Here is a 16,383-nt window from a genome sequence, read left to right as displayed (position 1 = left end):
TAATACTCCACACCCTCCACCTCCTTCTACAGTACTAAGGGTTTGGACAGCTGCCACCTTAGTTTCAGCCTCCAGCAGTGATGTCACAATGCCACTGAAGTGCAGCCATCTCTAGAGTGGAAGGTGGCAGCTGTTTAACCCAGCACACTACCCAATAGTGTTTTAGGACAGGAAGTGGAATAATTTGTAAATTGCTGGGGCTAGGCAGGACACTGGGCAAACAAAAGTCCAAGTTGAGTAGGAAGGCGGTAGTAGAGTACATGTGGTTTTAAATATCAACTGACATCTCACTCTCCCCTCCACATGTTTATCTATCAAACAGAAAGATGCTCTCCAGGACTTAGATACCAACTGGATTTGACCAAGACAAAAAAGAGTTAACTTCCTTATTCCTGTGAAAACCCAGATCATCTCTAGAGACAATACATCAGGACCTCATTTCATCCAAGAACTGGTACCTCAGGCGGTGCACCTGAACACTACAGCAGGCCACTGGCTCAATACTAACTCAGAAGACGGCATCCAGTTGCATTACTACCACCTCCTTCAGTACACTGGGTTCTCTTTGAAGATCTCTCATATGAGCTCTGACCCAGGCCATCCTTACTTAGCTTGTGAGATCTGAATCCAAGTGTTCTTAGTATTTTGAATGAGACATTTTGAAAGAGCATGTAATGTAATAAGACCCACAAAATTAAAGGTCAGACATGAACTCCTATGCTATCAGGGCTTGAAAAGTCAGATCATATGACTAAAAAAGTAGTTTTCCTTAGAGTTGTAATAAGGTAGGGTGTATGATACTATGACTCCTATCTAGGTTCTCTTAAAATAGCTGTTCAGATAGCAATCTTTTTACATAAAGTCTTAGAGAAACGTTTAATTTGGTGCCTCAGAGATCTTAACATTAAAAGTGTAGCCACTACAATGGAAGAGACACTCCCTTTGTACTCATTTTGAAGACCAGTTTAAGCTGGCAGAAGGAGGGGATGGTATGAAGAGAAAGGAATAAAAAAAACCATGTAGACAAAGTGACTCCACTGTGGTGAATAAGATGCATAGATCACAAATCCAGGAAGATAACAGTGCTTTGAAATTAAACATTTTGCTCTTTCCACTATACCACAAGTATTTCTCCCTAAAATTTTCAATTTAAGTTGTGTGTTTTGGAAGTAGTAATACAACAAGACAAGTAATTCCAATTTATACCTCTTCTTGTGGTTCTTAAGAGTCAAGCCTCCCAATGAAGCCTAAGAGAATAGTCTCATGTTAGGACAGCAGGATCGGGACCCTAATGCTTGCAGCTCATCCTTGACGCCTACACTTCAGGGAGGAGGGAACGCTGGCATTAGTTAAATCTGGAATTGCTTGGCTTTTGGAGGTATGTCCCCTGACCTTACTTAAAATAAATAGCATCTAAAAGCATGTTTCAAGTAGGATGACCAGATAGTCAGTGTGAAAAATCGGGGTGGGGTGGGGTTAATAGGTGCCTATATAAGACAAAGCCCTGAATATCAGAACTAACTTTCTTCAATCAATCAATCTTGGGACATCTGGTCACCCTAGTTTCAAGTAAGCAATAGATACACCCAACTTGTTCCTCCCAACATGGCTTAATCCCTCCTATAAGATATTAGTACAAAACATTGATCATGCTGTTGGCACTATCTTTTATTGCCTCTTAAAAATTAGCATTAGCAAAGCCTTTAACAAGGGCTTAATTCTGCTCCTGGAGGTAATGGCATTTTGCCATTGACTTTAAAGGAAGCAGGATCAGGCCCTAAATTGGAAAGGAAGGAGCTATGTTAAACAGTTACTATCAACACTATATGTTAAGTAAATTACCTAAACACACCCTTACTTAGAATGCATTGAAGTATTTCAATTAAGCAGAGATTTAGCAGCTCTATGTCAAACAAACAAGAGCAAATAAGATCATAGAATCATATAATATCAGGGTGGGAAGGGACCTCAGGAGGTCATCTAGTCCAACCCCCTGCTCAAAGCAGGGCCAATCCCCAGACAGATTTTTACCCCAGTTCCCAAATGGCCCCTTCAAGGATCAAACTCTCAACCCTGGGTTTAGCAGGCCAATGCTCAAACCACTGAGCTATCCCAAAAGTCAGCCAACCTATAACAGACAAAGTGAGAGAGAAAATACTCTCATTACAGGAGCTAAAAAAGAGGTTCCTAGATGGGCCCAAAGCCTCTAATTGCAGTGCAGATCTCTACTACATATCCTGCCTGTGGAAGGAATTGGATAGATGGCAGCGTGAAGGTGCATGCAAAATAAACACACAAGCAACAAGACAGACAGGAATTGGGGCAAAAAAAAAAAAATCCGTTCTCCCCACCCTCCCTCCTGGCTATGGCTGCATCCACGCTGCATGCAGCAGTGGGGATCTCCCAGAGCCTTTCCTCGCTGCCAGAATCTCTGACTCAGGCAGGGAAAGGCTCCAGCAGTGGGACACTACACTGCTAAAAGTAGCAGTGTAGATATGGGAAGTCACTGCTTGGGCAGGTAGAGAGCTGCGTAGGATATATACCCTAGGGAGGGTTCTAGCGTGTCTGTACTCAACTCAGCAAGGCAGTGCCTCACCGTCTGCTGCTATTCATACCTGTGGCTAGCTCGGTGTGCAGTTTCTGTACTCTACACACTGCCACAAGTGTAGACACCCCTTATGAGCAGGGCATTTGGGACCCTTCTGGATGAGAAGAGTTCTAGACAAAACTTATGTATGAGATTTTAATTCATGACGCTGCACGTGGCAAAGTTCCCAACAAATGAAATGCTTTAAGAGTTAATCCAGAATGAGCCTTCACATCAAAGAAGTTAAACTTGCCAAGTCTAGACTTATTTTGAACTTTTACAGTCTAGTGAGAAATTATTTCATCCCAGAGCTCAAGACACTCAATGTAGCAGAACTCACCATCAATGCACAATACCCAAATAATGGGCTTTTAGGGAGGAATTAAGCAAAGGTGGGTAAGATGGAATTAACCTAGCCACAGGCAGGCAATGGAACTGTAATGAAGATCCTGCAGGGCCAGTACTCAACCCTGATGGCTAGAAATGTGCTGCAATCCCTCCACATCCCCTATGCTAAGTTTTGCAGCTTCTGAAAACATGCCTGGGGTCCTACTTCTGAATTTCAACCCCGACCCTTCCAATGCTTCCCCTCAGCAAATTTTTTTTGCTAACATGAATCTCGCTTTTGCAGCTTACAGATGAGATTCAACACACTCCACCACAGGAGAGCCCTCTGGATGCAGGTGAACATTTAACAGTGTGCACCACTTCGGCATACAGTTTAGAGAACATCTGCTTGCACAGATATTCTGTGGTAAAAAATGTCACAATTTTACAATATAAAACAAGGTATGTTGCTTGTTTCCCTCGCTCCATGAAGTACTGTCTACAAACTAGTGTCTGCAGACTTCCTTCTGTGCATACTAGGGGAAACTTCATTTCAGAATAGATGGTGCTCAAAGTCTGCACAAATTTGTTCAGTCTATTCCACAATTACATGCAATCAGACACTACAAAGATGATCTGAAAAAGGAACTGACAATTATGCAACTCAGGCTGATTTTCAAGTGTCTTCGGTTCCTGTTTCTTTTAGTGATCTGACTGTTTGCTGTGGTGAATAATCAGTAGCAAGCATGAAGTCTGAACTTCACTCATACATGACTTGCACTTGTTAAAGATACCATGCCCCAAATAAGAGGTGAACTGGAACCATATAGATGCAAGTGCTAAAATCTGAACTTTCCTCCACCCATTAGTTCCACTCAACATTTGGTTTCAGATTTAAAAGTTGTTTTCCTCAGTCAGTTATGAACCTGACACCAGCAGGATAAAATCTGAGGCAACCCTGAACCAGGCAAAGCGCCACTGAGTTTGACAGGCATTTCACCCAAGTAAGGGCCTCAGGACTTCATCGTGTATTATTTAATAAGTGTCCTTCCCTTTCACCAAGCCAGAGGTGGATATATCAGTTGAAGGTCCAGTTATCTGATCTGTATAGCACAGTACATGTTCCACTTAGAGTAAAGGTCTCTATGGCATGGATTTCATCTACTTCCATTTGTTGATTTTGGAAGTACCATTAGTATGACTTAAATAATTATGCACAATCTTTTCATCTTTGAAGATGTGGGTTCGTGTTCTCACTTAAGTCTAGTGTGACCAGATGTCCTGTTTTTATAGGGACAATCCTGTTTTTTGGGACTTTTTCTTATATAGGCGCCTATTACCCCACCCCCCTGTCTGTTTTTTTCCTACAGTTGCTATATAGTAACCCTACTTAAGTCATAAGTGAGAGTGAGTTTCATTAGAGTTTCCTCCCCAAGACCAACATACAATTTAGCATAGTTGACCGATACTATTCAAGAGACATCTACAGTCAGGGCCGGCTCCAGACCCCAGCGCGCCAAGTGCGCGCTTGGGGCGGCATTTTGCCAGCAGGGCGGCAGCCAGCTCCGGCGGACCTTCTGCGGTCATGCCTGCGGGAGGGCCACCGGAGCCGCGGGACCAGTGGACCTCCCGCAGGCATGACTGCGGAGGGTTCGCTGGTCCCGCAGCTCCGGTGGACCTCCCGCAGGCATGCCAGCGGATGCTCCACCGGAGCCGCGGGACCAGCGGACCCTCCGCAGGCATGTCAAGGGTAAAGATGTGCTCCACTGCCCACCAGCATGCACGAGTGAGAACTTGAACCCAGATCTTCAAAGATGAAAGGACTGTGCACCATTTTTGCAAGTCCCATTAGTGTGACATATGATGTGCAGACACAGATAGAGGAGATCCATGCCCCAAGGACCTATTCTATATTTCAGACATGCTACACAGATCAGAAAACTGAAAGCAAAAAAAAAAAAAAATCCACCAATGAGGTATGTTGACAGAGCTGAACAGGAGAAGCTTGCATAATGCTCGCCTACACTTTGCTTGAATTTAGCCAATATCGTTTGTTCTTCAGGAGACAACAAGGATACAAAATAAAAACATATGATAGCAGAGAGTTCAATGAGAGTATTAATCTGCTCAAATTGCTGCAGACACATTATATATTATTAACAGGATCACCAGTCAGCTGTGTACATCTTGCTCACTTTTGACTTCCACAGAGGGCTTATTAAGTTGTGAAACAGACCTCAGTGTAAAGACATGAATAAATCATTTACTTTTTCCTCCAGAGACGGAAAACCTGAGGCTAAACGAGCTTCCATCCCTCCAGAAGCATATTTCATAGCAATATAAATGCACCAACACAAGGGTCTTTTCTTTGGTGTGCTCCTCCTGTGTGTTTCTGGGGCCCCAAACAACTCACTTCGTTTGCTTTGGGGATATTTCCCCTCCAGCCCTGCCCAAAAGCTTACTCACCAACAACTCTGTCTCCTATTTTCACTCCCATTTTCCTCATGGCTGAAGCATACAAAGCAACATCTTGTCTTAGTTCTTCAAAAGTGACTTTCAAGATTTCTTCTTTGCCTTCCTCTGAAGGAAAAAAGTTTATAACAAATCAATTAGAAATGGCACACCGCAATCTAAGAACCAGAGTCTACTGCAACTGATTCATCCGGGGGGAAAGAAAGAGACAAAGATGCTATTTTGAGGAAGAAGCTCTCAGACATTTGTGAACACTGGCCCTTTAATAATATTCTTGTCCTGTGCAAAGCCTGTCTTTATAATGAGACCTCTGTGTTAATGGATGGGGTTCACTCACTACGGGGCAGGACGGTACATCTGCTCCTGAAAATGTAAGTTGCTGATTGCAGATAGGCAAGAGTCAGAGAGCATTGGTTTAAAGTTTAAAGCATGGACTGCTTGCCCCCATACTGTTCTGATCTAGGAAAAAAAAAAAAGACTGCTGCCTGGTTTTCTAATTAGAGCTTTAAAAAAAACCAAAACAATCAGTTGTTTGTTAAGGTTAAATTTGATTTAAATTTTCCAGTCACTGGGTGACTAAAGAAATGTCTAATCTTGTTAGTTATGTCTCAGTTAGGGTCTACTCTAGGCCTCCTAGCATTCTAGGATCTCCAAGATGCCAAGAAGAAAATTCCGCAGTATTTCTCCGCTGCAAATATACTCATCTGGGCCAGGTTCACCTCAAGAGACAACTATCAGGAGTTTTAAATTTTTGTACTCAAGACTAGATGTTACATAAGTCCTTAATTGGCTAAATAAAATAAGTGAATGTCTAAGAGTTATGAAATGTAACTGTCCTCTCTTGGCTCCCCAGTCTGTCTCCCACTAACTAGTGGGCCTGCCCTGTCGCCAAGGTCCAGAATTCCGAACACACATACACAAGTCCAGGAACTTGCACTAGTGATGCTGAATCTTATAGCATGTATTCTAGCACACTGGCTATGGTCAGCGCAGCTCCTTTAGCAGAGTATAATATTTGCTCTTCCTCCTCTGCAAATTTAGCTGCCTGTGGAATGGGCAGTAGGCCTCAAACATTCATAACCAGTTGTGTGAAATATTACAAGAGCCAAGATGCAATCCAAATTAAAGGTCTGCATGGAAGGGGATAGAGGTTTATAAACGTTGCATTTACCGTATTTTCTGGCGTATAAGACGACTTTTTATACTAAAAACAACCCCCCAAAAATCGGGGGTCGTCTTATATATACCGGAAATAGCAGCGCCCAGAGCCCCCGATCCCCGGCCGCGCTGGGATTTTAAAAAAAGGCTCCCTCCTCCTCACAGCAGCAGCAGCCCAGAGCCCCCTGAGCAGGGCAGCGGGCTAAGGCTCCTGGGGGGGCCCCTCGGGGGGGGGTAGTCTATATTATAAGTATAAAACCAAAAAAAAAGTTGTAAAATAAGGGTAAATTATTATTAGTCGCGTCGCCCGTTATACGCCGGAAAATACGGTAATCTTCCATCTGAGATGCTCACAACCTTTCTACAAAATCTCCACCAATGACTGCTGGAACCAGACAGATTCCCTAAGCTCCATTCTGACACAGCAGTAATATACTGAAATAAGACTACTTAAAAGATTAAATGCAGAAAAGGGCCTGGAATAAAGATGCAGAGGCAACTCAGTACTCTCTGCATAAGAAGTACTGATACTCATTGCATTCATGCACTCATACAGTACTTGCCCATGCTTGAATCAATAATAGTGCAGATTTAGAACTATATATTAAAAAATATCCTGTCAACCAGGAAATATTGTTTCCTCCTATTGATGTTGTCTCACATGGTTACGCTAAACAAAGCGATGAGTCTCAGGTACACCTAACAGAATAAACAAAGCTAATCGCTACATAAAGGGGCCAACAATCATGTTAAATCAACTAATTCATTAAAAAAGTTCACTCATAATTCCTTAGATTATGAGAACTGAAAGAATTTTAGAAATCATTTACCTCATTTTACTTTTAACCTTTTCCTTGAGACAATGAAAATTAAGCCAGTTTGACAGATTTACCCACTTTCACTAACTGTTTGCCTTGCAGCCATTGCAGAGGGCTTGTTTAACAACTAACTGCATTTTCTCTTTTAAATACACGTTTCTAATGCTCTTAAAAAAATAGCTAAGTGACAAGTCATTCTTTCAAGGTTGAACCTATATAAGCCTCATTTCTATGACACTTTAACAGATCACTTCTTGTTGCACCTGAACCAGGTTACAGATTTTACCACTCACTCTCTTGACTCAGTATAGATTTTATACAGATGTTCAGTTTCATTTTAATTAATCCAAGAAACAAAATGCATCTGTTTATACTTTTCCTTCTTCATTAGGGTAACCTACTGCAGATGGTTCTCCTGTGTTTTTATTTATGTATCAAGGAGGGGGGGGGGGAAAAGGGAAGAGAGAAGGAAAAACAACAAAACAAAAAAACCACACCACTGTTCTTCATATTCAAGAGGAAAAAGAATCCCACATAGGCTCTTTACAATTCCATTAGTGAGCCTAAAATTTTACATCGTGTTTTGTCTAATTGGAGCATTCAGGCTGCAGGTCATATGTCTTTGATTATTATTAAGCAATTAAAAGGGGCATGTCTCTGCCAGTCCTCACTGGAAGGATAAGGCCTGGCTAAAGCTACATGGAGTGCTCAGTACAACTCAGTAAGGAGCCACCACACACCTTAAATTAGATTATCTCCTTACAGGGGGCGTAACTAAAATCCTTAGGGTAGGAGATAAAAATAAAAAAAGTTGCAAAAAAAAATCTGATATCGTGAGGTACTGGGAAGGTTTAGATTTTTGAAAGGAAACAAGTGAACTGCACTGTTCAGGTGGTTCTGTATATCTTTAAGCTCTGCCCATTTATGCATATGAGAAAAAACAAGTTCCATGACAAATTTAAAGCTAAATCTTAATTTTGGTACATGGCAAGCAGGGTTGAGTGATTTAAGTCAGGATTCAAATTGCTTTGATTTAAATCAATTTTCATCTTGGTTTTGCATTTGTACTTTTTAGTTATTTTCCTAAAAAAGGTTGACTCATCGATTGGTAACCATTAAAGCTCATTGCTCTGAAACCAGATATAGCCTTTACACTAAATTTGGTGCACCTTTTTGCTAAACAGGAGATATATTGCAGTCATATACGTCTATTTAGACACTTACATAGCATAACTTACTTATTCAGATTCTTAAGGGTGCAAATTATGTTAGGAAATGATGAACTGTGGCACAACAGTTACCACAGCTTGTGTGTTTGCAGTAGCAGCCCCAGAGCAGTTCCACTGCTGCATTTCTGGGTGGAGGGAGAGGCCACAATGAGACAATATTATAATAATAATAAAAAAAGGATAGGAGAGACTACACACACAAAAAGCATCTGCTAATGTGCAATAAAGATCATTTAAGTGACAGAATCTCTTTTCTGGATATGCCTCTTCAGATCCAAAGCAAATAATTTTCAGATTTCAGCTCAGTTCATACAATTCTCTTCCATGTATATTCGTGACTTGAAGACTTAAAGCAGCAAGTTAGCAAGTGTTTGTAGAGCATTTTTTTTTAAAAGCACAACTAAACCTCAAGTGTATGAACAGGGCAATAAACATCCATTAATAGAGGATTCCATCCATCATCCTAAAACCTTGATTTTCCTGAAATTTATTCTATTACAATGGGAAAAATTTATTGGAACTGAACTTCGATGTTACTGCACAGCAAAGTTTGGAGTTCCCCTACTCCCACGTGACCCTTTCTTCCCGTAATATCAAAAAAGGATTTTAAACCCCCACAAATCTCTGACCATATCTAAGGTAATGGATTGGGATGACTATCAGAAAGACCCCCATTTTAAAGCAAGTGTTTATAACGGAAATCCCAATCATGCTGGAAGGCAGACTATTAAATGAACGGGTTGATGATGGTGCTAAACAAGACAACATAATCCCAACTAACCCAGCTCAACTTCACCAGTCCATAGGGAATTTTCCAGAATTGGCTGCTTGCCACCACAGACCATCTTCTCACTGTCCTCCGAGATAGGGACCTGGACAGATGCTTCTCAAGTAGCGGATTTTCTGTCCACCTCCTGCTTCATCCAAAACCTACTTTACCGCAAGGTTTATCAGGAGGTAATGGGGCACGTGAAAAAAGCACTGCCCATTTTAGTTGGGCAAACTCACTATCTCACAAGTGAAGAACACAAGGCTACTGGAAGTCATAATTAAATACTTACTCGCCGCATAAAGAGCAATTTTGTCATTTTCCTTATGCTTCAGAAGGTTTTCTGCATAGTTGAGCCGACTGCCTTTAAACCACTCTGGAACATCTGCAATTCCCTTAGATGGGTCAACTACCTGCAGGAACAGTATCAGACATCCTTGGAAAATAGGAAAACCTGCAGCTCTTCATCTTCAGAGGACTTTACAGACATTAGCTAGAGAAGTCATTTTAACAACCAAGTACCATTATTCCGTTTAAAGAGGGGCAGACAGGCTAGGTCCCGCAACACTGGCCACAGAAAGTTTAGCGACCTGCCCATTGCCACGGGTGGAATCAGTGTCCAAGCCAAGATCAGAACTCAGACCTTTCTGTCTGTCAGTCCTGAGTTCAAGATAGAGATGCACATACCTCGAACTAAACCCCATAGTCACTATGACTGGTTTGTGTGACTTCTTGAATAGTACACAAGTAAAACCTTCCTGGAAAGTGTGCTTTTTGCTCTCATCTTCCAATTAATTAAAAAAAATATGGACACACACAGCAAGGCAAACTTGTATTTACATTGTTTGCCCTGGTTTCCCCTCCCGCACTGAGCTCAATAAAAATTTAACACTAATCTCGTAACTTGAGTGCAGCATTTCCTTCACAGGAACAGTCTACCCTGGTGCCCAAGTGACAGAGTGCTGTCCTACTTGCAAGCAGGCAGAGCCTGAGTGCCAGGGCAGCAAGAGGCTGGAGTCATGTGATGTCTAACACCCCTAGCTCCAATTATGAAATCCAGAGGAAGTGCTAGATATTATCCAGAGATTTCAGAGTGCTTGACAAAAGGTAGGTATTTTAACTGCATTTTTTTAGGAATAAATGCAAGTAAAGATGTTAAATGTAAGACTTGCCTAAAATTGTGCTATGTTTAAATAATTTAGTTAAACTGATGCAATTTAATGTGTGGACCAGGCCTTAACTGCCACACACACAAAAGAGTGGGGGGCTGTTAAGATGAGTTTGCAAAGGTAGTGCTCTCTCCTTGTCTCCGCTCCTAATGCACAATAGGACCATATGTACCCAAGTAAACTTTTGCTTGCACATAGGTCTGCAAGAGGACTTATCTATTCATTAAGCAACACCACACCAAAGATCCATCCATCCAGGGATCTTAGACCCCCAACAGGCTGGAAAACCACAATAGAAAGGAGTTACCCAAAAAAATTAAAAAAAAGTGCAACAGAAACACTTATCCCCTGCCACATCTTGAACTAAATCAGTTCCAAGAGGGTTTCAGGCTCCCATCTCACAATTTTTCCCAAGTTATGTTACAATAAGTCACACTTAAGGAGCAGTTCTAACATTTGGACAAGAAAAAAAAACTGCTTAGTTTTACTTCAAGCTTCCTAAATGGTTCCAGTGTTTTGCTTTAAGCTGCCATGTAGGGTACATATTAGTTATTTTTCCAAATTAAAATCTTCTCTTATGACCATACAATGTTCTCTTTTTTAAAAGAGCTTCAACTTATGCCCTCAGGTCCTATCACATGGATGGTGGAGGTACTCTAATGAGAAAACTCTTCTGGTCAAGTACAAAGCTGCATTCTACCAAAGCTTGGTAAGATTTCAGCTACAGGGCTTCTTTTAAAGAAGAGAGTTTTTATGATTGTAAGTGCTCAGCATGCATCTGTGACCAGAGGCAACTCTGAACTTGTCATCCAAGTCTTTTTACAACAGCAAAGCTCACAAGGAAGCACTGTATTGTCCAACTATGTATTTAGGGGCATGGGTTTGAAAGGGGCCTCAGCTATGTCCCCAGTTTTTGTGCTTGTAACTAACAGCAAGTGAATATTCTAGCATTTAGACTGACTAATTTGCAGTAACAATCAAGTGTTTCACTTAATGGATTGTACTGTGTAAATTAAGAATGAGATAGGGATCAACTGTGCTTCCAGAGGCACAGTTCCTCTCCTGAAGCAGCAAGAGTCCAGACTGCCCCCAATGTGGGCCAGTGCTTTAATGGCACAATCTGGCCCACAGGCAGTATTTGTCCCTGGATGCTTTTACATGCTGAACACTGCACCAGGTACAGCCTTCCGACAGCTCAGTAAACTGCCAGGATGTATGTTTCTTAAGTAACTAACACAGCCTTCCCCTTAGTATCTAGCCACATGGCACCAGGAATAGTTCCATGCTCCATTTACTAGGACAGACACCTGGTTTTAAACAGCTGGCTGAACACGTGCTTGCATTCTGCTGACAATAAGCGGGCTAACCAAAGAGCTGCTTCAAGTTGGATTAAGTCTCCTATGACTTTGTCCCTCTAATGTCACTAAGTTATTTTCCTGTTACTTTAGATGACAATTAGTTTAGGAAGTGATCCTTAAGTAACAGTCTATTAGGTAGTAAAAGTAACTTAATAAAATTGATTTTCCACCTCCTTTCCCCATCCCTCTACCTACTCCATTTTACAACCGTCATAGTCTTTATTAAACCCAAGTTAAATACCACCAAAATTAAGTAAGCACTGACTTACCTCATCATATAGACGAGAGAACACAATCTCACTGAACTTCCAAAATTCTGCCCAGAAATCAGAGTAGGATTCGACAGACCATTGGTACAACTCATTGTAGTTGGCTAAAAGTAAAATGTATATTAGTGTACTTATCTACAATTACAAAAAACAAGAGTATTTTTAAACAACACTTCTGAGGACATCAACCAGCTTAGAAAGTCAGTGGATGAAGTGGAATAAATGGAAGGGGAAGACTGATCATGAATCCACATTAAGAAGTCTAACGAGGGACAATCTGAGGCATCCAAAAGATAAACAGCCATTTCCCTGCTAAGAATATCACCAATATGACTAAGCAGAAGTGATTAATCCACACAGACAACTTAGACCATGTCTAGACTACAACTTACTTTGGCATAAGTTATGTCACTCAGGTGGTGAATAAGCATCCCTCTGAACGACCCAAGTTATACCTACCTAATGCTGTCCGCACCAACGTTTGTGTCAGTAGGAGAGCTTCTCCCACCAACATAGCTACTGCCACTCACAGGGGCTGGAGTCATTAAGTCGATGGGAGAGCTCTCTCCCATCAGCTTAGAGCATCTGCCCTAGACGCACTACAGCAACGCATCTGTACCAACGCACATGCGCCGATATAGCATTAGTAACAGATGGTTTCAGCTCACCTGAGTGCTTTAGAAGCCATTAACTAATGTACTGAAAAATGCGTATTTGTTTATTCAGAATAGATTCTTAGCCCCCTCCTTTGTCAAGCCATCTGAGAACCATACATCAATAGGCCCTCACAAAGAACAAAATGTTCTGCTTGTTAATAAGCTATTTCCATTCCCTACCACAAAGGTCACCATCAAGGAGCATTCAGTCCTCAATGGCTTCAAATGGAGTTGAATGCTCAGCACCCCTGAGAGTCAGGTCGCAATTGTTTCAAGCTGGGCACCCAACATTTGAGACACCCCCATTTACTAATGACTTGAAAACCTGGACCTCAACCTCAGGATGTCTGTTTCACCATCTGTAAATGAAAAATATTGCCCACCTTTGTAAAGCACTGAGATATACAGAATAAAAATTCTAAGTATAAACATCATGAGCCTCCTCTTTACAAGATCCCTAGGTATAAGCAGTCACCATCACAGTCAATGGTTGACAGATCAGGAAGTGATACAACCATTTATTTCCTGTTTTGATGCCTTCAGCTGGGAAGTAAATGTCAGTTTTTCTGATTGAGGGCTTAGACTGCATGATAACAGGCACCTTAGAAACACCAGAGATTGACTGATGGATGCATGTGAAGATCATCCTTGACTTGTCTCTTCTACTCTTTCCTCATACCCAGGCCATTGCCAAATCCTGCCACCAATTTTTTAAGTTCTCTATATAAAAATGAGTCCATTCTTTTCCATTCCAGCATTCGGGACATCTTAAATCACTGCAACCTATACCTCTCTGGCCTGCCCCATTCTCATCACTCATTCCTCCAGTTCATCAAAGATATGCAGCCATTGCCAACATAACTGCTACCCAGATGTTCCCAGCAGGTCTTCCCACTACTTGAAAAATCTACATCAGCGCCCACTCTTCCACCATATCTTATTCAAACCTCTTCTTTCCCCCCCACACCCACAAAGCACACCATAATTCCACCCTTGCCTACGTATTTTACCCTAGTCTTGCCTACATATGCCCTAATCTCAACCTCCTACATACCATTCTGCCCTTTGCATTCCACCTAAGCTTTGCATCACTACTCTATTTGTTCCCACATCAATCCATATAAATGGGATAACCTTCCTATTAATATATGACAAACTCCCTTTGTCTCCTCCTTCCAGACATTACAGATCCACATGCTCTCCACGAATCATATACTCAGAGATGGCCATTCCCCATTTTGTTTGCCCTGTCTTATTTGTACTGTTTGTCCTCACTTGAGCCTTTAGGATGCAGTTAGTTTAGCACCAACATGCTACGGTGTAATACCACGTGCATTCAGCATTGTGTAATGCAATTCTCTAACAGAGTCACAGGCCTGGGATCTCCAAACAGATCAATTTTAAACCAAGACAGCAGAATTTGCCTCTTGAGAGAGGCCTTTGCAAAACAAAGCCTACACCTGATATTCATGTCCTTAGAAGTCATAAGTGCACAGTAGCCACTAATATTCATGCTATTATGGCTGATACCCAATGCCAAGACTGACAGGAAGCCAATCCATTTTTATTCTTATTCTCTTAGTTCCTAATAGAGCTAGATGCAGCATTCTGAAGCCTCTTTATGTATTAGGCACTGGCAGGGCACCAGAGACTGTTCAGAACCTGGGTTACTCTCTAGACCTAAGATGGTACAGGATGCTTCAAAGGTTTCAAAACATGCTTAAGGAATCATAAGCAACTCATTCCCAGAAAGTGACTCCTCCCACGCCCCACTATTTGCAGATAATATATTTGATATTTCTTAAGGGGGCCCTGTCTGTCTTAGTTATGCAATAACCCAAAGACACAGGGCCTGGTTCCCACCTCACTCACAGGGTGCAAGTCCGGAGTAACTCCACTTATGTCAGTGCAGTCACACATCAAAAACTGGTGGGGGGAGGAGGGGTTGGATCAGAATCAGGCCCTTTATTCCTAGGCACAAAGACAGTGAACTGCCCCTTAAAGCAGGATAACATGGTCTGTTCAGGGCAAAGAGTCAGTCCAGCACAGACTCCAAACACCTTCCCATCCCACCACTCCTCAAGCTGCAACTTGAAAGCTCCCTGTGATGCTCACTTCACTGACACCTCCTGGTTCCTGCCACCTCCTACAGCCCTTTTAAAGTCCTCTGGATGCCACCTTTGCCCAAGCCACCAGCCCCGCCTTGCTGATGGGGCTGTATCCCTGGCAGGTTGCCCCAGCTCTGCCCCCCCACACACCCCTAAGCCCAGCCACTAGCCCCCCCCCCCTTGTTGATGGGGCTGTATCCCTGGCAGGTTGCCCTAGCTCTGCCCCCCCCACACCCCTAAGCCCAGCCACTAGCCCCCCCTTGCTGATGGGGCTGTATCCCTGGCAGGTTGCTCCAGCCCAGCTCTGCCCCCCCACCCCTGGGCCCAGCAACTGCCCTGCCCCTTGTTGATGGGGCTGTATCCCTGGCAGGTTGCCCCAGCTCTGCCCCCCACCCCTAAGCCCAGCCCCCCCCGCTGATGGGGCTGTATCCCTGGCAGGTTGGGGCTGACACTGCCCCCACCGCTGGCTGTGGCTGTACCCAGGCAGGTTGCCCCAGCCCAGCCACTGGCCCCCCGCATCCCAGTCCTGCCCCCCCCCGCGCGGACGGGGCTGCACCCCGCCGTGTTGCCCCCCCAGGCGGTGGCTCAAGCAGGGCTCCCCCCGGCCGTGGCCACCCCGCTCACCCAGGCGGAGCCCGCAGGCGCCGGCCAGCGCGGCCCGGAACCGGTCCATCTGGGTGTTGCGCTTGGAGTCCGGCTCCCACATCACCCGGGACTCCAGGATCTCCAGCTCCCGTGACATGGCAGCGGCGAGACAGTTCCGCGGCCCCCAGCCGACCAGCTCCCCCGGTGGCTCGCCCCGCACTGCACAGCCCCGCCTCCCGGGCCCGCCTTTATAGACAGCGTGCCGCCCCTCGCTGTAACCTTCCGCCGGGCAGGTAGGAAAAAGAGTGCGCCGCCGGGGGCTGGAGATAACAGCGAGCCTGGGGTCCCAGCCGCTGACGTGCTGGGTAGCCTTGCCCCTCTCCCCGCACACCTCCACCCCAAGCAATCAGAAGCCCGGGATAAATGCAGCACAGTCCCCAGCATCGTTAATGCTCAGGAAGGAAAGGGGGGGGGATTTAAGAACAGTTAATGGAGGGAAGCGATCAGTGATAAACGAATGGAGAACAGGCAGCTACCATTGCCACCCCTGGTGGTGATGTAGCCACAGTGGGGAATGCCACCCCAAGCTGGCACTGTAACAGAAGGACAAGCAACTGGGCCTTCCTCATTTCCCACTCCACACCCCTCGCCCCCAGACTGGAAGGGTGTTCCTGGGGCACTCAGGGTGAATAGTCCCTTGAAATATGTGTGAACTACTTGTGCTAAACCAGTGTTTTTCAACCAGGGTGGCCCAGGGATCCCTGGGGGTCTAAGATTTCCAAAGGGGTCTGTGCCTCTATTCAAAAGGTTTTTGGGGGTCTGCAAATGAAAAAAAGGTTGAAAATCACTGTGCTAAACCATCTGTTCAGCCTTGTATT

General features: G+C 43.8%; 1 protein-coding gene across 1 annotated transcript in view; it reads right to left on the bottom strand.

Moving 5' to 3' along the window:
* The window catches only part of AACS (acetoacetyl-CoA synthetase), a 59,110-nt gene extending 43,375 nt beyond the window's left edge, over window positions 1-15,735 (bottom strand). The window contains exons 1-4 of the mRNA XM_039505580.1: window positions 15,545-15,735; window positions 12,157-12,260; window positions 9,653-9,773; window positions 5,381-5,494 (exon numbers count right to left, since the gene is read on the bottom strand). Coding sequence (XP_039361514.1) covers window positions 5,381-5,494; window positions 9,653-9,773; window positions 12,157-12,260; window positions 15,545-15,662 — 457 coding nt within the window. The 5' untranslated portion in view covers window positions 15,663-15,735. The remainder of the gene's footprint in view (window positions 1-5,380; window positions 5,495-9,652; window positions 9,774-12,156; window positions 12,261-15,544) is intronic.
* Between the last annotated feature and the right edge of the window lie 648 nt (window positions 15,736-16,383).

This window comes from Mauremys reevesii, linkage group 18 (genome assembly GCF_016161935.1).
Source record: "Mauremys reevesii isolate NIE-2019 linkage group 18, ASM1616193v1, whole genome shotgun sequence".
In the NCBI taxonomy this organism is placed as follows: domain Eukaryota; kingdom Metazoa; phylum Chordata; order Testudines; family Geoemydidae; genus Mauremys; species Mauremys reevesii.
The sequence above is the reverse complement of the archived record's forward strand: the minus strand, read 5'-3'. Positions and strand labels throughout refer to the sequence as shown.